Consider the following 23,286-nt stretch of genomic DNA (forward strand, 5'->3'; position numbering starts at 1 on the left):
GAAATTTAATCACTTTTAAGATTTTCTTTCTTGTAGTACAAGTATAGACATTTTTTAAAAGTTTGTGCTTAATCTAAAATTTGAAAAAATGAAAGTAAGCAAAGAAAAACACCCCCAAAACCCAATAAAACTGGACAGAACAGAATAGAGCACTTAAGCCCATGTTGTCCACAACAGAATCCTTGGGAAATCTCTGAGGTCTTCCTCTTTCCATTGAATCTGGTCATTGCTTCAGCTCATCCCCACAGTCCTGCAACTAATCTTATCATATGATAGGATGACAGGACAAGAGAACAAGGTGAGCAAGACTGAAGAGTCAGAGCCAGGTAAGACAAGGACGATGACAGCAAACCCTAGGTACAACTTCCCCCTGGGCCACCACGAGGCATGCTGCTCCAAACAGTCCTTCCCGAATATACCTTCATCAATGTCAGGAGGCAATCCACCCACGAACACCTTGCGGGAATATCGTTCCACTCTCTCCCCATTCTGGTGAGTAAAGCAGTGAGGTGAACCCAGGCCACTATGAAGAGGTTGATCTCCACGGCCGTCATCCAGGAATCCATCTTCCATCGGAAACAGTGAAGACTGACCTGAAACAGAAAGCAGAATAGAAAGCTAATAGAAAGGGCTCCTTGTCACTGATTACTACACACACCAAGGAAAAACATGAGTTGATAAAACTGCTGCTTTTATTTGCTCCCTACAGGATCACTTATGCTCTTGAATTGTTATCACCTTAAAGTCTACTGAATCAGAGAGACTGTAGTTGGTTAAACAGAGGGCTACTCAAGTATCTCACAGGAATCCAGAAGCTTCAGCACGTGAAATGGAAGCACAGTAGAAGAGAGCACTCTTTTGAAAGCTGTTGGCAACAGACTGCACTGCCTTGGCAGTGCCCCATGGCAACCTACACAAGGACATGGAATATTAAATTTAGCTATAAAATGCTGGTCACATAAATTTCTTTAACAGACTAAATTGTACAGCTTCTGCACACTTTCCTAAGAATGTACTTAAAATGAGCAAGTCAATTTTAAGTGAGCACTCAGTTTACATTAACTAATAAGATATATCAAAGCCCACTTAATGTTGGTACCCATTTCAGCTTCTAGTCTTACAGCATTTAAGATCTGGAGGCATGCTAAAGACATATTAGCTGAGTGATTATCAGCTTACCAAGGATGTCATCTGTTTTGAGAAACTATTCTAAAAATTCCTATGCTCTGGAATACATAGGAAAGCAGAAAAGACTAGAAATACCAGTGTGCCTAAGTCTTCCCATACTCACCTGGCGGGAAAATAGAGATGTCTATAATATAAGCAAAGTACAGAGGTGCAGAGAACTGCAGCCTCTCAGGCTCCCCCCGTTCAGGCTGCTCTTAACTTCTAGGTGCTCTCTGAGGAACTGTCAACTGTACTCTAGAAATGATCTCAAGTCTCCTCCTTTACTGGAGCTCTTGCATGCCCTTTGGTTGCCACAATTGTAACTTCCACTCCTGAGCACAGACAACAGCGTCTCTGTCACAAATTCATCCTATGTGCTATTAGCAAATTATGATCCCAAATGGCTCTACAATTGGAGATTATTTTCTGAATGATTTTTTTAAAAAAATCACATTTTAAATCTAAGTGATTTAATGGTCTTATTCTCTTATCAACTAGCAAAGTATTACAGACAAGAAAATTCAGTTTAGTTGGGAACTTCTAGGAAATGAGTCTTTAAAATTCCCTATTCTTTCTAGAGCATTTGTAGAACTACTCATTTATTCAGTTCATCATATTTTAAACTAAATAAATACACCATGTTTACTTAGTAAAAGAAGCTGATGTAAGTTGCTTAAGTATAAATGACTCTCCAATTAGAGATATTTTTTAGACAAGTCTAGCTTTTAATGAATCAAATCTTTAAAAAAATTCTTAAATTCTTCTAAGGAGTTGAAAAAGATATATCTTTAGCTATAAGTCAGCTAAATATCTAGTACAGAGAATTCAATCCCCGTCCCACCATTTAGGTAATTTGTCCAGCTCTTTTAAGTCTCCTCAGTTAGAATGTCTACAGCTCCAACTACAACACAGAGATTCTATAAAGGTCAAACCCATACACTGCCCTTCACTCCTTCCCCACAGAGATTATAAACTGGGTAAACCCAAGTCCTCTCCATATAGAACTGTACATTCAAAAGTGAGAAACATTGATGTTACCTCTCCTTCGCCCATAAGTCCTTGCTGCATGTCAAATGAGAAGAAAAAACAAAAAAACAAACAAAAACAACCTTTCAAACATTGTCAAAGAATCCACTGAGATTTCATCTATGAGCTTTTGAAATGGAAAAAGAAGGCCACATTCTTCATTTCCTGGTCATCAAAAAACCAAGGAATTGGATGGTTGTGATGAGTCTCATGCATTTTTAAAAAGAACTTCAAAGACCCCCAAATCTTTACTGAACTTCACTTGTTTTAAAGGAACCTTTGGCTGTAGTCATCACCCAGGGCCAAGACATTATGAAGCTAAGGCTTCGTGCAACATGATCTACACTAATTAGCGCTGTGTTGATTATATTTTCTGTCAGATTTCCAAGCTAACAATTTAGTAAACATACCAATATTGAATTCGTGACTTCTCACCATTACAGAATACTCGTTTTACAGTACTTTCCTGTTCATTTCAAATAGAAGATAATCATAACAAATGAAAATTTTAGGCAATTTATATATTGGCTTTCCTCAACAGTTTTGTATCCCCAAACAAACAAACAAACAAACAACCCTTCAACCCAGTCCCAAATGTTGAAAACTTAAGGTTTGGCATTTTGTCATCAAGTCAGTTGCAGTTCAAAGGAAGAGAAAAGCAATTATTGAATCACAGGAAACAGCATAAACTTTAGAGCACCCTGAGAAAATGCTCTCTCTGAAATGAACTGGCACTGGAGTTCACCCTGTTCAAGGGTTTTGGCTCAATTCATCGTTTCCTGACCCCATGGTCTTGCTAGCATAGTGGATAAAACAACCTGAGGCTTTGACTTCAAGGAACCAGTGATCATAAATGCCACAGTCACATAGCCATTTGTAATGATAATGAGCCATTCTTATGGCTATAGTGACTTCTCTTTACCCGCTTTCATTTTCCATGGTTTCAGTTGCCAATGGTACATCTCAACTTGAAAATACCAAATGGAAAATTCCAGAAATACAATTTATAAGTTCTGAGTAGCACTATGGAACCTGGTACTTCCCTTCTCTATCACGTCCAAGATATAGATCATCTCTTTGTCCAATGTGTTCATGCTGCATGTGCTACTTGCCTGTTAGTCACTTCTGAGATATTTTGAGAAAGACTATATTCATATAAATTTTCTTACAGTTTAATTAAATTAAAATCAACAAAATTAAATTGTTAATTTCTTACATACCTCATCTATAATTAAACTTTATCACAGGTGCGCGCGCACACACACACACACACACACACACACACACACACACACACACACACACACACAAGTTCAATTCCCAGCACCTACATGGCAGCTCACAGCCATCCCTAACTCCAGTCCCAAGGGATCTGACGACCTCTTCTGGCCTCTGTGGGCACTAACATACATTCAGGTAAACATACACATATTAAATAAACAAACAAACAGATAGATACATGTATAGGAGAAAACATAGAACACCATCTTCAGTCTTGGGTGTCTTTGGGGAACACAGTTCTGCTGGTTATGTAGTATGTGCAATAGGGACAGAGGAGAATGCCTTGTATGTAAGGTGGTGGCAGGGATGGAATATAGGTGAAATCTTAAAGAAAAAACAGCAGGAGTATCAGGATTGCCATGCCACGAGGTTCTGCCATGTTCAGGCAAAGAGTGTAGTACAAGTAGGATTTGGTTAGGGACTGTGTTTAAACAGGATATTGGGATAGGCTTTTGAGTTAAATGTCACTCTAAAAACTGCCAGGACTTTCACTCTGTCTTCTAGACACAAATCAGTTTACTCAGAACAGGTGAGTATTTTGCAAAATAAAATTAGTTTTCATACCAAAATACATTTCTACCATTACTACAAAGCACTGGATTCCACTGAACTACTGGAGTAAAGGACTAAAACAGTGCTAAGACTTCCTCAAGGAAAGCCTGGTAGGTGTTCATTCCATCAAGTTCAGGGTTAGCAGGTAAAGAGCTACTTTCCAACTTACCAGACAGAGGTTAGAAAGACAAGTGACATGACAAAAGTGGGTGTCTGCTTTTATAAATAGAACATTCTATTTAGATAACCACTTCAAAGACAAAGGAGTTCAGGAAAAGAATGACTTGGAACTCTAAGTTCTATCTTAACAAGTAGATTGATGCTACTTCAATGAAGCCTGAGAAAACAGATATTTGAAAGAGTAGCTTTCAAAAGCTACAAAGTGAAATGAAAATTCACATGGCTTCCATTAAAAAAAAAAAAAATTTAACAAAGCCCCAAAGCCTTCAAGAACAGCAAGAGATAGGGATAAATAGCTAATATAAAGTGCCTGGTAACACACGCTTTTAGTCCCAGCACTCAGAAGGCAGAGCCAGGAGGATCTCTGTGAGTTCGAGGCCAGCCTGGTCTACACAGCGAGATCCAGGACAGGCACCAAAACTACACAGAGAAACTCTGTCTCGAAAAACAAGCCAAAAAAAATCCTTCAAATGTGAATTCTCAGTTTTTATTTATGTACCATGAAATTAATGGTTAATATAGAGGGATTTATGGTTAAATTCTGGGATTAATGTTTGAAAACTAATCGAACATCTTTTCCCATATTAAGGGAAAATAGGCTGCAGATACATAATGTTTACAACTATAAAAACTTTAAAAATTAAACAGAAAAATCTGTGTAAACTTAGTACTGAAAAATAATGATGTTTAGAACTTAAAAAATGACAATATATTTTTTATTTTCACTTATATTTTATACATGTGAATTTTGACATGTGACATATATGGAAAAGTAAACAAACTGTAGCTTTGATGAACATGCCAACACAACTAGAATCCATGTAGTAATTAAATGCTAAATGCTGCTTCTCCATCCTATATAAAGACATACTAACACCCCTTCCCCACCGACTCCAGGTTATATTTGGAATACACATTGTCATGAAATACTTGCAACACAGACTTTCCTGGGGAAAATGCCACACAGATTTCTTCTTTTTTTTTTTTTTGGTTTTTCGAGACAGGGTTTCTCTGTGTAGCTTTGCGTCTTTCCTGGAACTCACTCTGTAGACCAGGCTGGCCTCGAACTCACAGAGATTCGCCTGGCTCTGCCTCCCAAGTGCTGGGATTAAAGGCGTGCGCCACCACCGCCCGGCTACCACACAGATTTCTAATCTCATGAATAGAAAGGATAGTTTGTCATTTGATGTTTTGCAAACACTAAGGGAGTGACAGGGGGAAAATTCACAAAGACACATATGCTTTGGAAAAGTTCTAGTTAAGTCAGCTGAAGTATACTATGCTAAGAATTTCCCCAAAGTTACTAAAGTGTCAACTGTTATTTATTAGATACATGCTTGTATTACTAGACTGTTACAATTTTTTAAAGACACATGCTCCTCTTGCTAGGTTAAAGCCTCACCAGTCTCCATCATAGTTAAAATGAATACCATTTGTATGGCCCTACCTTTACTTTTATTGCTTACTTTGGACTTATAGAGTCTTCAATGATTTAATGTCTAGAACTAACAAGAGTCAAGAATAGTAAAAATGTGCTTGAAACATATGGTCATAAATGTCTAAAATTTCTGGGTCCATGTTATTAGTTCTATTGATAAGTGATTCATTTCTAAAACACCTCTACAGGACTGCTTACAGTAGTTTTCTTATCAGCCTATATTCACAGTCAAATTCCCTCTAATGAAATACTCCATTAGTCTGTGGGCTAGAATTGCAAAGAAGGCACAGAAAAAGTGTTCTCTCTCTCTGAACATATTTCATTATAAAGGTGAGTTTCTATTTGTTTCTTAAAAAGCATCCTTTCCCCCTCATTTTTAAAGTATCCATATCAGGATATATTCATAAAAAGAAAACACCTATCATGTGACCCTTTTTAACATGTGCAAATATTATTGTATTGTGTAACAGCATACACACACACACACACACACACACACACACACACACACACACACACACACAGAAAAGATAAAATTCAAAGACCTAAAGTTTATAGTTGTTAATCTTTGAACAAAAGAGGACAGATCCCAAAAGCTGACAGGATGCCTACATCCGAGATCAAGGCATACAGTCCAACAAAGATGCAAATAATAATTTTAAGTGATTTTATAATCAACCTTTAATAAATTTGCTGTCAAAATTAATTTACACACATAGCTGGTAATTAAAATTTCTTATGTCACATCAGTTTTTTGGTACAGTAGCATTCAAAGAATGTGACTATAACCTACATTTTTCTGAGGTAAATTACACTCTCCTTTTTGACAGATTTCTGCCCACATCCAAGCAAACAATCTCCCTCCTTCATTCTAAAACCTGTAATTAAGAGACAGTTGTCTTTGATAGCCTTTAAAAGCTAGGTCTCGACACTCCTTCTCTGGGACAAGAAAACACTTGATGCTTCTAAATGAACAGACATCACCAGAGGAAAAAAATATATATAAACGAGTTCCAAAACCTAACATTCTGTTGTTGTTCTGGGATCTTTCTTGTGCCCAAAGTTTAACTTTGAAACAGTTCATTCTAAGGGCTAAAATAGTTAAGAATGGAGAACTGAAAATAAAAATTAAAGGAAAAATGATAGAACAAAAGTACAGACTTTTTAATGGAGGTGGTAGTGACAGTGGTTTCCTTAGATAAAATTAAGCTTCAACATAGGGATGAATACTTTAATTAATCTTCCAGTCAACACTTAACGTAGTGTTTAACTAAGTCACACAAGAAAAAAACTTAGAGGTAAGTTTGGCTCATATTTAGTACTTTTACTTAACTAAGAAACATTTCAAGCTTATGTTTCAGAACCATAAAACATAAAATTTACTAGTAAAAGACATTCATTGTGGGTGATTTATATGCTGAAGTCTTACTTTTAAGAACTTCAGAATATGATGGCTTTTAGAGATACAGTCTTTAAAGGGGTTAAGTTAAATGAGGACCTTTGGTGGGCCCTAACCCCACACGACCTCTGTCCTTCTAAGAAGCTAGGATGCAAATGTGTAAAGAGGACAGACTATGTAAGGAGAAGCCATCATCACACCAATGAGAAGTCTCAGAGAAATCACTCCTGGGCATGCCTTCATCTTGGACTTCTAGGCCCCACAGAGTGACTTCTAGGCCCCACAGAGTGACTTCTAGCCCTACAAAGTGACTTCTAGGCCCCACAAAGTGACTGACTTCCAGGCCCCAAAAAGTGACTAGCCTTCACAACTGTAGGGGAATAACTTATTTAAGTCACAGTCTGTGTGCTTGTTACTGCCCCCTGAGCAAACTAATACACTAATATGGCATCCAAAAAGTAGCTAGAAAGTTTGGATTTTTAAATACATTTAAGCCCAAGAATTTTACCCAGGAAAAATAATAAAAACAAAACCTCTATAACACAGAAGTGAGGTATGTAAGTCCCTAGAAAGAACACTAGAGCAGTATTGCAGAGGTTTTAATCACTATTGGTTGAATTACACTAGCACATCTTTGAAAAGGCACTCATCCATGAAGGTTACTGGATAGTATGAAAATGGGTGACTAAAACACAGCAAAACAAGAAGTCATGTGATCTGTGGATGAGTAAGCCCTTTTATCATTGTATAAGCAAATTCCAATGTTATCCCAATATAAACTGCCCCAAATTGGGAAAGGGTTCTGCCCCTTTTCTTTTTATTAGTTAGGATTTAAACCCAATTTCCTCACCCAAAGTTTTGAGATTGCTTAAAAAATTCAAAATAAGTTACATAATAAAAACCAATCAGAATTCAAATTTTTGCATTAAAATGTTCAAAAGGAGAGGTAAGTAGCTCTTATTTTTAATTCAAAGGGGGAAGGAAAAGGGATCTTACTGGTGACACTAGTGAGGTAAAGCTCTGGAAGATATAGAAACATACTGCTTCATGGACAGAATCACTTCCCATGGTTTTTAAAGTCTGAATAAACTATGATGACCAGAAGAACAGCTCCCTGAAGCCCTTCCAGTCTTGGTGATAAAGTGACATGGTATCAAGCTTTTATTATCCATTTTTTAAAACAGCAAAAAGTTGAGGGAGCTAATATTTAAAAGTGGTGGTTTGGGTTGCTTATTTCAATACCAAAGAGAAAACTTGTTCCCCAGACAACTTTTACAGGTTCATCTTAATAGTCCCATGATGTTGTCGCTCCGTTTTGTAAATCCTTAGTGTGCATATTCTTAACCAAAAAAATCAGTGGTTTTAGTTTGACTTACTCTGTGCTTGGTGCTATAAGTGATCATCAACCCTGCAAGTTGGGAGGCTTCTGTAACTCCTGAGCCTGTCTTCATCAAGCACATTTACTCCCACAGATCAGACTTCCAAGATAAAATACACCCAAATCTGACCTAGCCTCAGAGCAAAGCTACTAAGAATCAGTGCAATAAGATGGATTTATTATAGAAGAGGCCCATTTGCCAGGATGTTTTATAAAAATGGCTGAAGGAATAGCCAACACCCATGCTTAAAACAAGGTGCTGAAGGTTTCACTGTCGTCTTTTTCTAACCCATTCTGATTTCATGAATTTTAAGTAATCGTTTAAAATTATTTTACTTTATATTTCAATTATGTGTGTCAGTCTGTGCACATGAGTGCAGGTGCCTGCGGATGCCTGAGGTGTTGGATCTCCCTGGAGATGAAGTAACAGTGCTTCAGAGCCTTGGGTCATCTGCAAGGGCAGTATGTGCTCTTAACCACTGAACCATCTCTCCTGCCCCCACTTAAACAATCTTCTAATATATTTGACTTTAATACTGGAGAATGAATGAGTCAGTTCTGGCATCTGGTCTACCCACAAGTTTCATTTTTCAGTACACATGAATAAATCGGCATCTGGTCCTACTGGTTTCCTACTTAAAACTAACACCAGGTCACTCACATCTGACACAACCTAGTTTGGACCCTGTGGAGCTGGATATTAACCTGAGACCATGGCAATCATGACTTCACACTCTTGGGTCTGCCTTAAGGAGCCAGAGTTTCTCCTTTTTAAATATCTTTTTAGTTTTCTTCATTGTCACATCTTTTAGTTTGAGATGATATTAACCCCCAGTCAGTATATTTTCATAAGAAATAAAACTTCTATATAAGCAGCAGTGGAAATGAAGCATCTGGCATCCCACTATAGTTTACGGACCAATAAAATTTCAAAACATAAAACTTGGGGAGGAAGGTCATCTTCATTATTTTTCCTTTGCCAAGTAATAGTCACTGAAAATAAACTATTCATAAAAATAAATATTAATGGAGAAAAAAGGAATGGCATAACAAAAGAATCTTAAAATTTAAATGTGTTGATATCTAAGGGAAAGTTACTAGAGTTTTTTTTTTTTTCACTTCACAAAGATGAGTCCTACAGGCAAGTGATCCAACTGAACAACTTCATGAGGAAATTAACATAGATAAAGTCAACTACCTTACCTGGGATCATTCAGCCATATCCCAAATCTTGGCTCACTGTAATTTCCTGTACCTAGATCTGAGCCTGGATCTAGCTTACAGGAAAGGGTAAACCTTGTTCCATGGAAGGGATATGCACCTCATCCCTATGCCAGCACCAGTAGGGGTAGGTTTTAACTTGGATACTTTTGTGCTACTATATTATATTATGAGATTATACTATATAGATGTTGTTTTATTATTATTATTTCTGCCACTGCAGCATGAAGAGACCTGAGTGTGATCAAAGAGTGAGATTTTAGTGTACTACACATCTTCCAGAAGATCTGGTGGGCCCAGTACCTCTCATACATCTACTCTCTTGTTGACTTGGGGGATGGGTGGCTAACAACCTCTACTCCACAGGACACCGTTTTCTAGTACTAACTAAAAGGAACCCTTCGTTATAACAGTCATTTTCAGCTCCTCCTTTACTATCTGCCACAGACAGGGTGGTTTTGTTTGTTTGTTCCTGTTTGCTTAAGGAATGATGTAAATGCAGCAAGAATAATTCTTGGAGGATAGGAGATCTTAAAAGAGATTTGAAACTAACAGAAATCTGGAAAAAAAATACCAGGAACTGGAGAGATGGCTCAGTGGTTAAGGGTGGTTCCTGCTCTTCCAGAGGACCCAAGGTCAGTTCCCAGTACCCACATAGCAGCTCACTTCAGCTCCCAGGAATCCAATGCCCTTTTCTGGCTTCCACAGGAATTGGCATACATGTAACATATATTCATACAGACACATACACATAAAATAGATAAAAATAAATCATATACATACACACACACACATATACATACACTAGCAAATAAAAAGGAAAAGAAAGACTTCTGCATTCCACCTATTTATTTTAAATTGTGATATCAAAAATATATATGTACTTTAAAGTTCTTAAATTCTTTGAGTAGATGCCTTTGCCTTCCCTGTGACCTGTAACTTACTTCTGGCATGCACACATAAAAGGAGGATTTGTGGGCACATAAGTAGTGCTTGGGCCAGGTAAGGAGACACTATGAAAGGAATTGTAAAGGCCAATACATCTTCATTCTTCACGCTATCCTTGATGGTAAATAATGAATGACCTTCTCCTTGGAATGTAAAGCACTGTGGTCTTGGGCTGCCTCTTTCTGACTCTAAGTCCCTGGTTGTCCTCTCTTCCCCTGGCATTTGATCTACAGAAGCTAACTAGCATTTCAGGACAGCGGTCTGTGTCATTATGGGAGTCATATTCACTCTCTTCACTAATTTCGGAATGGAGAAACAAGTGGCTCTCTGTATTTTTTAGAGAAGAGGTTCTGTCACAATTTTGAGGGACAAGAATTATTGTTAAAATAGGTGATTAATAGCAAACTACAACTGTCATTGTAGAACAAGTAAGTGTCACTTCTGCAGTTGTTGAAGCACAAATACTATATTTTCTCACCTAATACTAACTTCAGTTTTGTGTACTTCACTAGGGTAAATCAATTATCACTTACCATTAATAAGCAGAGAACTATCGGATCCTGGATATGAATAGTTTAGACGACCTGAAGGTAAAAGAAGGCCGTTACTAATTTTTTTTCATAGATGGTTTAACTTATTCAATAACAGAGCTGAGTTGACGGCTTCTAATATGCAAGGTATTTACAAGTCTGTATTTTGGGACAGATTTGTTGTTCTCAGGAACGTAATGATTCAGAGGATGTATCAAGCATTGATGCACCAAAGGGGGAATCTGAAGGTAATAAGTCTCCCTCATATTTAACTATTCATGATATATTAACTATGTAACTACTGAGTCATTCTTGTTTCCAAGTCACCACCCAAAGTACTGTCCTTTATACCACTGTGTTCTGACAATCTATAATAACAATCTTGAAATCTTTTGTTCCATGAATGTGAAATATTTTTCATCTGTGTTGGTTGTTGCTTTTTTTTTTTTTTTTTTTTTTTTTTGGTTTTTCGAGACAGGGTTTCTCTGTGTAGCTTTGCGCCTTTCCTGGAACTCACTTGGTAGCCCAGGCTGGCCTCGAACTCACAGAGATCCGCCTGGCTCCGCCTCCCGAGTGCTGGAATTAAAGGCATGCGCCACCACCGCCCAGCTGGTTGTTGCTTTTTAAAGGATGCAATTAATCACAATATTTTCTTATGTGACTTTTTTCTAAGAAAAAAGGCAAAGGCATGCTGGTAGGTTTGAATTCAGGTTTTGGGCAGTGCACAGTAAAGGTAAAGAGGAGAGTCTGTCTGACTTTTATATTCTAGGAAGAGATCAAAGCCCTGACACAGACCACAAACACACTAAGTACTCAATAATGCATGGTCACTTGGCTTCCAAGTTTGAAATGGTTCATAAATTTTGAAGCTAAAATCACTATTTAAGAGCTACTCCCAAAAAAGAGCTTGTGAAAGTGCTGAAATTGTTGGATAAACTGTCTTACAAATTGGCAAGGGAAGGCAATGGGATTTCTCTGCCTTTAAGAAATTATATTTCTGCTTTTTTTTTTTTTTTTTTTTTTTTTTTTTGGTTTTTCGAGACAGGGTTTCTCTGTGTAGCTTTGCGCCTTTCCTGGAACTCACTTGGTAGTCCAGGCTGGCCTCGAACTCACAGAGATCCGCCTGGCTCCGCCTCCCGAGTGCTGGGATTAAAGGCGTGCGCCACCACCGCCCGGCTTATTTCTGCTTTTTGAAGAGCTATCTAGACCACAAATCCTTATTGAATACATATTGTGTACACTCTAAGTTCTAAAGTAAATGTCATTGAGGCAACATTTTTAAGTCCCCATACCCTACATGCTTATCTTTACCAACTTTCAGAAAAATGGTGAAGAGCCCTCATCAAGTTCTGCTGCTCATCTGAAGAATGGGCAGAAAAACTAGGTTGCTAATTCTCTGCTACAGTCAGAAGTAGCATAATAATATCTAACTGACTATGAAGCATGACAATTCCTTCAGGAGATAACACTCAATTCTGGCCTCACAGAGCTGGGCGTCTCATGGGCTATGGAAAAGCAGAGAAAAGGCAGAGACTCGGCTAAGCCTTCAGGCTGGAGCAGGGCTTCTCTGAATGCCAGCAAGCCTCTACCCCGTTCACAGAGACTCTAATGTGGTGCCATCAACCCAACACCAAATCTTCAGGAGTGAGTGTCAATGTTAAAACCTTGTGTCTTTGAGAGGAACTTCATTAGGAACACTTCATGTCACCGGAAGAGAGGGCCATAACCTGTAATGAATACATGCCCCAAACCTGGGGTCCCACATGGGAAAACCACAACTGACTAAATTTTGCAACTGATTTAAAATCAAATAAAGAGGCTTTCTGAGATTAAATTAACTGCCCTACTTAAGATTTCAGCTTATTTGGGGGAAGGAGTGGAAGAATAGAGAGAGGGAGAAAGTGAAAACTGATTTTGATATTTCATTTTCTGCCTAAATATTGGCTTATTTCCTTAATGCTGATATACAGGTCAAGTACCCAACTCTGGTAAATGCCACTGAAACTGCTTTAAACTATGCTTGGATTCTATTCCCATCACAGCATTTTTTTTTTTTTAATGGATAGACTTGAGAGGCTGGAAACAAGAATATGACATGAACCATTTAAGACCTGCAGGGAAGGGTCCTCACCTGATTTTACTAATGAAATGTATGTCTAGATTTTGTCACTATGCAACCCTCTAAGTAAATGAGTTAACAGGAGTTATCAAAACCATTTTCTTACATCATCAAACATTTCCAAAGATGAACTAAGAAGTCAATACATAAATAAACACTTACATTGGTTAAAATTAGGCTGAGAAGAGCTATCTCTGTGTTTCTATGGATGTGGCCTAATTTCTTTGGTGCTAGCACTGTAGTTGAAGCTGGGGCTGTTCCACATGAGCCATAATGTCTCTTACTTGGGGCTAAGAGAGGCTACAAACAGCAAAGGGAAGCCAGATGACAGATCACATCAGCTGGCCCAGTTGAACAAAGTTCAAACTCAACAGAAACACATCTTTTGGGTACTTTCTGAGGACAGAGAAATATTTCGGCTTCACGGACACCAAAATTTGGCTCTGCTAAGGTATGTGCCCCACTTTAAGGTAAGTGACTTTTCACAGCTGGTCTGCTCCTTAGCTTTCTGAATATACCAGTTCAACCCTGCACCCAAGACACAACACAACCCTGGGAGCCCCTGGCAGTGTCCCCAGATGGAACATGAGAGTAAGCCTTACCCTGACAGCTTTAGCTTAGCCTTGTGATAAGCTTACTGTCAGGTGAGCACTAGCTTTGATCATGAGGCCAATACAATACCTGTGTGGCATCCTCCCAAAACAATTAGGAATTTTTCCCCCAAGTTTTAAAATATCAGCAGGACATTAAGAGATTTTTTTTCTTTTTAAATTTCATAATGTTTCCTCAATGGTTTGCCCAATTCTGTAAATCCTTTCTATAACTAATGAATCTAAAAAGTCATTCATAATTACGGATAACAACTACCTCTCCCTTTCTGGAAATCCTCGCAAAGCACCCTTCATACCATGTAGGAACTGAATCTTCTATAAGCTATCCCCTCTGCCCTTCTGTCTTCTTTGCTCTGTGGCTGCCACTATTGGTCATTATCTTCCCTTTCCTATTCCATGGCTAAGGTCCTGACTATCCCTTCCCACAGATCCACAGTGGGTCTCACTGCCTATTCCCAGTGAAGGACTGGATATTGTATCTATCTGTCTAGGTACTACCTATCTACCTAGAGTTCTTTTTTTAAAATTTGCAGCAAAAGTTAGCACCAGACTGGTGCATTTGTTTTTAAGTGATGGATCTAAATAAGCATTTCATTAACACCCGAAGTTCAGAGGTCCTATTCTTTCATTCGTAGTGTTCAAACAAATGTATAACAACATGTTTCCACATGCACCAACTGATACAGAATCATAGAGTAGTTTCATTATCCTAAGATTTCTCTGTACTCCACCTATTCATTCTGTCCTTTTACCCCAACCTTAGATCTTTTTGCTAATTTTATAGCTTTTACTTTTCTAGTATATCATGTGGCTGAAATCATAGAACCAAGCCTTATCAGACTGGCTTCTTTCACTTACTTGGGACTTTTATGTCTTTTCTGGAGCTTAATAGCTCATTTCTTTTAGTATCAAATAATATTACATTGTTTGTATGGGACTACTAAAGGATATTTTGGTCACTTATAAGTATGGCAATTATTAGTTAACCTGTTGGAAACATCTGTATGTTGGTTTTTGTTAAGGATACAAGCTTTCTGAGAAGCTTTTTCAAATATTTTCAGGGTCACCTTTTTTCAAGACACTTTTCCCAAAATGGAAACGTCTCTTTAAATTAGCTCACCAAATTTTACTTCTAGCCACACAGCCACAGTCAGTCTTAAGCAATCATTTCACCTACTGGATAATTCTCTTATCTTTTTTTTAAATAATAAATGCCCTTTGGGACTAAAACTTTTTTATTTAAAACCTATCTAAGTTTTCTGCTTAGACACCAGAAAGCACTCAATAAGTTCATTCTATTGAACTTAAAACACCAGCACTTCACAAATGAATAAAGGATAAATAAAAATAATTGAGATATGTGAACATACATATTACCTAGTGCCTGTGGTTTTGTTGGGTTAGTTTTTTGATAACTCATCTATCTATAAACATGTTTTGGTATATTTATAATTTAGTTCCTGAAGGAAAAGGAATGACTTTTTAGGATTTCAGGCAAGTGAACTCATTTGATGGCTAAAATTCAATCCTTGAAGGCTTCTGCTATTGACTGTTATAAATACAAAAAAAATACTACCTGATCAGCAATCCTAAGGGACACCATCGCCAGAAATACAGCATGTCTCTGGCGGCAGCTATGGCATTTGGAGCCAGAGTCTAGCACATATCATACAGAAGGCAGAGGCTATATTTGTAGACACGATTCAACCTAGCCAAATATAGGCAACCAATACAGTGTGACTCTGGGGAACTACACTACCAAATTCTACAGCTAGAAAAGGTCCGTGCATCAGCTTAACAGGTCCATGCTGGGCATCTATGAGTTGGAAAGAAGCACTACTTAGCAAACGATGGACTTAGAGTTAATAAGGAGAAGATTGTCCTAAAGAACAGTGTGTACTATCATGCTCTTTTAGGACTAAGCAAGCTTGTCAAGGAGATAAAAGGCAATGCTCTATTTTATTAGTAATAAAGGTACAGGTTACTTTCAGAATTATTTTTTCTAAGGAGAATATTTTCTAAGGAGAAACCCAGATATTGCTTACAGATGATTCAGCAGAAAATGAAACAAACTTCAAACAAACTCAAGCAATGAAAACTATCAATGTTCTACAATGACCTTCTCTTCTTCAGAGTCAAGCTAGCATCATTTGTAACATGCTACAAGCCAAGTTACATAAGAAATAATGGCTTTGCTGTCTAGAACATAGCCAATATGGTCCTATACAATCGCATGTAGCATGAAATTCTTAGTTATTTTTTTTAAGCTGTCTCAAGCTAGAATAACTTAGATACTCCAAAAGAAAAAAGAAAGGAGTTTTCAGTAACCCTCATTAAATTTTCTAACTTCCATAACATACACATATGCATATATATTTGTATATGGACACATACATTGTAGGTGTTGTTTGATTAAGGACACTCCTCCTAATTCTGAGAGTGGTAATTTTATTTAGTTCATGTCTAACTCAAAGCTATACTGTCACAAACACTTATTAAAAGTAACACGTGGCCTTTACATACTTTTTGTTTTTAATCAATACTGCCAGATACTTTAGCAAGATGGTGCTGTGGAGACCTAGAGAACAATAACAAAAGCTAAAGGCCCATTATAAATTCACTGGTTACGATACTAACTTTATACTTACATAAATGTAGAACCAATGTCAGTATGACCTAATGCAATGAAAGTACTCACTATGCTCTGTGCCTTATGATTAAAAAAAAAAAGTGTTTAACAATCAAAGTCCACAACCTCACTTGGTCTCCTGATCTATCTTTCCTGTAACCAACTGTTCATAGCATTTCTATGTAAAATCACAAAGGAAGACCTGGCACTGATGCCAGCTGCAGACTCTTACTCTTTTCTGAAGACCCATTTAAAACCCATTATATACACACAGAGTTCAGGCTAAACAAAAACCCTCTATGGGATGAATGTGGCTGTCAGTAGGAAGCCAGAAAAAAAAATCCTTACATGTGTGTTCTCTCCTATCTGCTCACAAAGCCATTTCCTTACTCTTACTAGATCCACCAGGCATTCAGACCTGCTAACTCATAACCTCTGCTTCTGGGTTACCTTCTCTGTGGAATGCCCCAGTGTCTCACCACTCAGGTTCCACTTCCATTCCCTCTACCATCCCCTGCCCTGCTATAGGCAGTTCTCTACTGGTCTTATTTCCTATGGAAGTCTGTGCAGGCCATAGCACCACTCCTACCGTGTTACTGAGGTCTTAGTTTCATTTCCTGTTGTTGTGATAAAATACTCCACAGACAGGAACTTAGGGAAGAAAGGTTTTATTTTGCTCTTAATTCTAGGTTACAATCCATCATTGTGGAGAAATCAAGATAGCAGGAAGTTGAAGTACATCCACAGTCAAGAGTAGCCAGGAAATGAAAGCATGCATGCTTCCTAGTGCTCAGCTAGCTCTCTCCTAGTCACTCAATCCAGGGCCCAGGCCATTAAAATGGTATCACCCACATTCAGGATGGGGCTTCCCACTTCTGTTAACTCAAGTAACACAATCTCTCACAGGCCAAACTGGAAAATTCCTCACTGGGCCTCCCTTTACAGGTGATTTTGGTTGTGTCAAGCTGACAATTACTATTAACCATCACACTCCTTTTTAGGCTATCTCTTCCTATATGGCAGCAAACTCTTGGAAAATAGACTTTGAGTCTTGTATTCCAGAGCCTGGGCACAGAATGTAGTCAATAATCAGCTGCTGGATGAATGAAAGAAGCAAAGCTAGCAAGTGGTGATGTCTCTGCCTAGGTGGATAGAGGAAAAAGGATAAAAATCACAGTTTTGAACTGAAATTTACTTCATATTGCTGGATGTTAGGGACCAGAAGTCCTTAGTTCCCTTTATAGGCATCGTGAGATAGCCCTAAAATAACCTCTGTAGAGTGATAAGGCCCCTCTGCCCCTATGGTGTAGTAGTAGTTAAGCAATTAACAGCAATTCCTTTCCCCTCTCCAACAATAGCCAAAGATAAGCAGCTATTTTCCACCTGTGAGAGAAAGGGAGCAGGGCAGTTCTGCTGGCTAACAAGTACTAAACTGGAATTTGGGAGAAGGCAGTAGTAATCCAGGGAATCTCTTGGCTCCAGAGAAATGGAAGTTTGCTAGCGTCTTTGGTTACAAACGGGGAAGTAATTCTTTTCTGAGAAAAGAGAGAAGACAAAACTCAAATGCCTGACTTTTTATCATAACTAGCATTGTAGCAGGATTTTGGGAAGGGGAAACTTCAAAACTCGCCTTAAGTTTTCAGTGTTAATGAAAACAAGGAACACCTTCTTTTTGTACCAAAGCCTCAAATTCAGAATTTTAAATTCTGATAGGACAGTAGAAAACAGATTGTAAAAACCAAAGGAATACATTTCTACAGAGTGAAAGACTACCTGACTGTAGTTCAAGGCAGCTGTAAAGTTGCAAGGTCTAAAAGCAACTAAGAGTTCCAGGCAGTAAGGGAATGTCTGCAGAGAAGCTACCAAGGAGCTGACCTAATTAAGGAATTCAAAAGATTTCCGACTGCCAGGAAAGCTAACAACAACCCAGCAAGCAGGAAGGCTATTTTTACCCTCGCCAGAAGCCTTTTGCTCTGGCTGCTGCAATGAGGGGACATTGCTACAGGATAACTTGCCTTAAGAGGATGTTATGATACCAGTGATTAATGACAAAAATTTAAGACAAAAAAAAAAGTCATGTTTCTTGTCCAAATTAAAGCAGCCATAGTTGGTTAAGAAGGAGGGGAAGGTAATCTAATGGGCAGGAAAGAAAAGCAGACCAAGGGGTGGGGAGGGAAAGCAATGGGCCCGAGTCACCTGGGGAACAGGCTGCAGAAGGACAGCGCAGCCTGAGGAATCAGTCACAGGTCAGGGGCTAGAACACCAGTCTCCATTCTGTGACAGGAAGTCAGACAGTGGAAGGACCATATGCCTTCTAGAGAAATTCATCATGAATCATGATAAGATACAAATTTTAAATTGAATTCCTAAACTGAAGTTAGGAAATATTCATGCCCACCCATGGAAGCATGCAAAGCCTCATCTGCTTATTATCTTCTTACATTTGCTCCCTTCTTTGTGGCCGCACAACAAATGCCTGAGACACTGAGTCCGAGGCAAGAGGCTTCCAGGTTTCCTATGTGGACTCTCTCTCCCTTTACTGGGAAGCTGAGTAACTTTACAAAGTTGTTTTGCCTCTCTGGACTTTACCCGTTTTTGATTATAAAATAGAGATCACAAAATTCAAAGAAAAAGTTTCTGTAAGGATTTAGGCTGGAGCCAATTCTCCAAAAAGCAGAGAATGAAGAAGGAAAAGCAGAGAATGAAGAAGTGGTGCCAGGAGTGCCCTTCCGCTTGGATGTGCATGTCAACAATGCTGTCCATGGAGAATGTCCAGTTTACTTCAAAGGAGAAACATACAGTGAAACGGTACCCTACAGAATATGAACATGTGCAGTCTTTGGGGAGTTAGAATAGAGAAGCAGGAGCCAAATGAAGGGTACCTCCAAACCATATGGCTATTGTCTCATCATGCTAGGGTGTCCCTATTCTCCTAGTCCTGTCTCAAATGACAAATACAGCTTCAAATAGAGAAATGAAGCTCCAAAATACTATTTGCTGGAGATGACAATATCATTTCCATTCTCCTTACCTCTTCCTCTAGTTATTCTTCCTTTATAGTACTATGTTCTTTTGGATACTGGGGAACATCCTAACGGCAGGAACATAAAGCAGAACAATTAGAGAAGTTCTCTAAAACTATCTCATATTCTATTTCATAATGGCTTCACTACATAAAAAAGACTCCTAACTCTACCTCAACCCAGAAAATACAAACAACTAAAACTTTAGTAAGGCTCAGACATTTGAATGTTTGGTTTCCAGTTGGTAGAGCAGTTTAGGGAGGCTGAGAAGGTTGGAGGAGGTGTGTCAGTCACTGGAAACGGGTTTCAGGGTTTAATTTCCAGTGTGCTTTCTGCTGGTGGTCTGAGATGTAAGCTCTTAGCTGTTTCTGCTACCATCATGGACTCTAACCTTCCAGAAGCAAAAATTAACTCTTCCTTCTAGCTCAGGGGTTCTCATACTTCTTAATGCTGCAAGTCTTTAATAGTTATGGTGACCCTCAACCATAAAATTATTTTCATTGCTACTTCCTAACTCTAATTTTGCTACTGAGCAGTGTCCCAGAGTCTAAGACTATCAGAAATATGCGTTTTCTGATGATTGTGAATCACAGGTTGAGAACCATTGTTCTACAAGTTGCTTTGGTCATGGTGTTTTATCACAACACTAGAAAAGTAACTAATATAGAAAGTGACACATTTATCATCTAACTAGTATACTTGGTCACTAATGAATTCACTCCACCAAACAGCACCCATGGCTGAAGAGATCCATGGTACATAAGTGCCGAACAGAAATCTTTCATGAGATCACATTTAAACAACTGCTTAAGACAAAACCTTCACATAACTGATTTAACCCTGACTAGTTTCTGATTATATTCTTTCTGCAAGCTACCCAATACTAAACACTATCAAATCTTCTAACTTAATGTGCAGAACTGCTGATGGTAATTTAAACATTGTTAAGTTCCACCCTTTCATTTACAGGTGAGGAAATTAAGGTCTAGTGGAAAGTCACCAACCCAAGGCCACACCACTGGTAATCAGAGCCAGGTCTAAACACAATCTCAAATGTGTTTCTTATTATTTCTTAATCTTTCAAGATGTCTATTATAGGCTAACAGCTTCTGATCACAGGGGCAGCTTCAGTTGGCTTAAACACCTCTATTTACTCATTCATGCCAGATATTTATTATTTGGAATTCTATAGCCAGTAGACACTGTTAGATTTGTTTCAAGTTAAACTTCTATTAGTCATGACTGTTCTTCAGAACAAAGATTTGCACTACATTGCTAGTTTCTCAGTCACTAAATAAGGGGTCTTCTAATTGGCTGACTCTTCCTCTTTTCTGATGGATAGCAACTGGTATCCACCCTTTGGGCTCTAGAGAAATTTCCTTCAGAATCTGACTAATGTTCTTAATGGGCTGCTTACCATGTATAACTCAGAATAAAACAAAGTCTGGCTTTTAGAATCGGGGGCACTGCTGTGGGATATCTTTCTGTATGCTGTGAATATGTGTTTCTCTGATTGGTTGATAAATAAAGCTGCATTGGCCTATGACAAGGCAGCTTAGAGGCAGGAGGAAATCCAAGCAGATAGACAGGAAGAGAAAGGAGAGGCAGAGAGACACCAGCCTGCCGCCCAAGGAACAACATGCCAGCAGACTGGTAAGCCAAGGAACACGTGGCAAAAAATAGATTAATAGAAATGGGCTGAGTTAAGTTATAAGAGCTAGCTAGCAAGAAGCTTGAGCCATAGGCCATGGCCATACAGTTCATAACTAATATAAGCCTCTGTATGTTTACTTAGATGTAAGATATGGGAGGGAGAGACTTGTCCCGACCACAGGGCAGGACTGGAGAGAACTTACGACTATGGGGCACCACTGTGGGACTGAATCCAGAACCAGCCAACTAGAATAATGAAGCTCGAGAGGCAGCATTGCCATCCCAATGTATTTTACTTTTTCAGAGTAGTAACCAGTTTAAAACTAGTTACGCTTATTCAAATTGTACTGCTGAACAGCAGCAAACTCACTGGTGGTGGTGGTTTGTTTGCTTTCCTTCTAAGTTCTGGTACTTAGTACATGGGCACCATGAAATAAAAAAGAAACATAAATCAGGCATAAACATCTGATAAGTTATTAACTGCACACAACATTCAGGTAAATATTCTGTGCAGATTAGGAATTTTTAAAAATTTCATGCATGTGTATGAGTGCAGTGTGTGTGTATGTGTGTGTATGTGTGTGTGTGTGTGTGTGTGTGTGTGTGTGTTAGTGTAGTGTGAAAGCAGGTGGTGCTTACAGAGAGGCCAGAGGAGGACATCAAGTGTCCTATTTGATCATTCTCCTGCCTCATGCCTCTGAGACAGGGCTCTTGCTGAACTTGGAGCTAAACTGAAGGCCAACAAGGCCCAGAAATCCCTGTCTCCACACCCTGTAGTGCTGGGGTTAACAGGTGGGCATGTGATCACTTTTGGCTTTATGGGGGTTCAGACCTGAATCCAGGAATTCATTTCTTCATATACAGGATTGTTCTTTCCTTACTGTAGTTAAGTTAACTGCAAAAGGAATGTTTTTATGATAGGTATGAACCAGGCAACTTGGTTCCCTTTGCCAAAGCCCCCCAGTAACATAGGCCAGGACTACTCAACATGATCAGGGCCTGAGGATCATTAGAGACGACAAAGCACTTATTAAATAGATATTTGCATATGTGATTATTTTAGAAGCTGTTAGAAAATGAGCTAGACTGAATACCACTATATAAAAGTTTCATAGAAACTTTTGAGAAGGAAAAAAAATAGAAAAATAAGTGATGCCATCAAAAGATGTACAACATCCATATTAACATGGATAGGAAGTGATAGCAGCATGGAGCTCCGTAATTCTGGACCCCTTTCTCTTTTACACAGTGGGAGTATCTAATATTTATCACTGACAAACTGCTGACAATATCTGAAAACTTTAAAATGTCACTCAGCTTTCACTTGTAAATGGAGAATATTACTATTTTTGACAATCATCTGGTATAATCCATGCTTATTTAAGCTGCACCCAATACTTAAGGTGACAGTGTAAAACTGTAAAGGAAATTATTCACCAATGCGTTCCCTTACTAGTGCTTGTTATCTCAAAAGTGTTTACCAAATTTGATCTATGCCTTTAGCAATCCTTCCCCCTCCACTGCCCCACTGTATGTCAAACAAAATTAAGTCATAGCAGCCACAGGATATGAAAACCTTAGTGAAACTGAAAAGAACAATGTTATGAGGTAAATAAATCTTTTTGAAAACACTTAGGATCATTAACTTTATAATAACATAAAAGGTTTAATATGACTTCCCCACCTCCGGCCCTCTTTACCCTCACCTGCCACCCAGGTAAACAGAGTTGCGGCAATGTTTTAAGGTGATTGTGACCACTCAATTTTCAAACTCAAAATAGGATTCTCTGTGCTCAATGTTCAAGAAGAAAATAAGGGGATTGCTCAAGCAATTATGACCTCACATCATGGATGACATAAGAGAAATTCTTGTTTGGTGACATCAGCATATATGATTTTCAGAATAAAAATAAGTGTCAAATAGTCTATCATAGATGTATGAAGCAGACGAGAGAAGATCACTGTTCTCACCCTGTGTAAGCAAGCAGGAGACAAGTGGATCTGAGAGGTGAACAGAATGTGTGTGCTCTGTGCAACTGTGGTTCAGTTCAGAGGCACAGTGATAATGACGTCGATCCAATTCTACCAGAAAAATCAATGTTCAACATCACATTTTCCTTTCTCCTAGGCA

General features: G+C 38.5%; 1 protein-coding gene across 4 annotated transcripts in view; it reads right to left on the minus strand.

Moving 5' to 3' along the window:
- The window catches only part of Cpeb4 (cytoplasmic polyadenylation element binding protein 4), a 64,368-nt gene that overhangs the window by 14,333 nt on the left and 26,749 nt on the right, over positions 1-23,286 (minus strand). Inside the window, exons 3-5 of one of the 4 annotated variants that reach the window (XM_052758906.1) lie at positions 11,124-11,174; positions 2,206-2,229; positions 420-593 (exon numbers count right to left, since the gene is read on the minus strand). In XM_052758906.1, coding sequence (XP_052614866.1) covers positions 420-593; positions 2,206-2,229; positions 11,124-11,174 — 249 coding nt within the window. The remainder of the gene's footprint in view (positions 1-419; positions 594-2,205; positions 2,230-11,123; positions 11,175-23,286) is intronic. The other 3 variants (XM_052758907.1, XM_052758908.1, XM_052758909.1) reach the window with 3 other exon arrangements.

This window comes from Peromyscus californicus, unplaced genomic scaffold (assembly GCF_007827085.1).
Source record: "Peromyscus californicus insignis strain IS unplaced genomic scaffold, ASM782708v3 Scaffold_3__1_contigs__length_106647218, whole genome shotgun sequence".
Classification (NCBI taxonomy): Eukaryota; Metazoa; Chordata; class Mammalia; order Rodentia; family Cricetidae; genus Peromyscus; species Peromyscus californicus.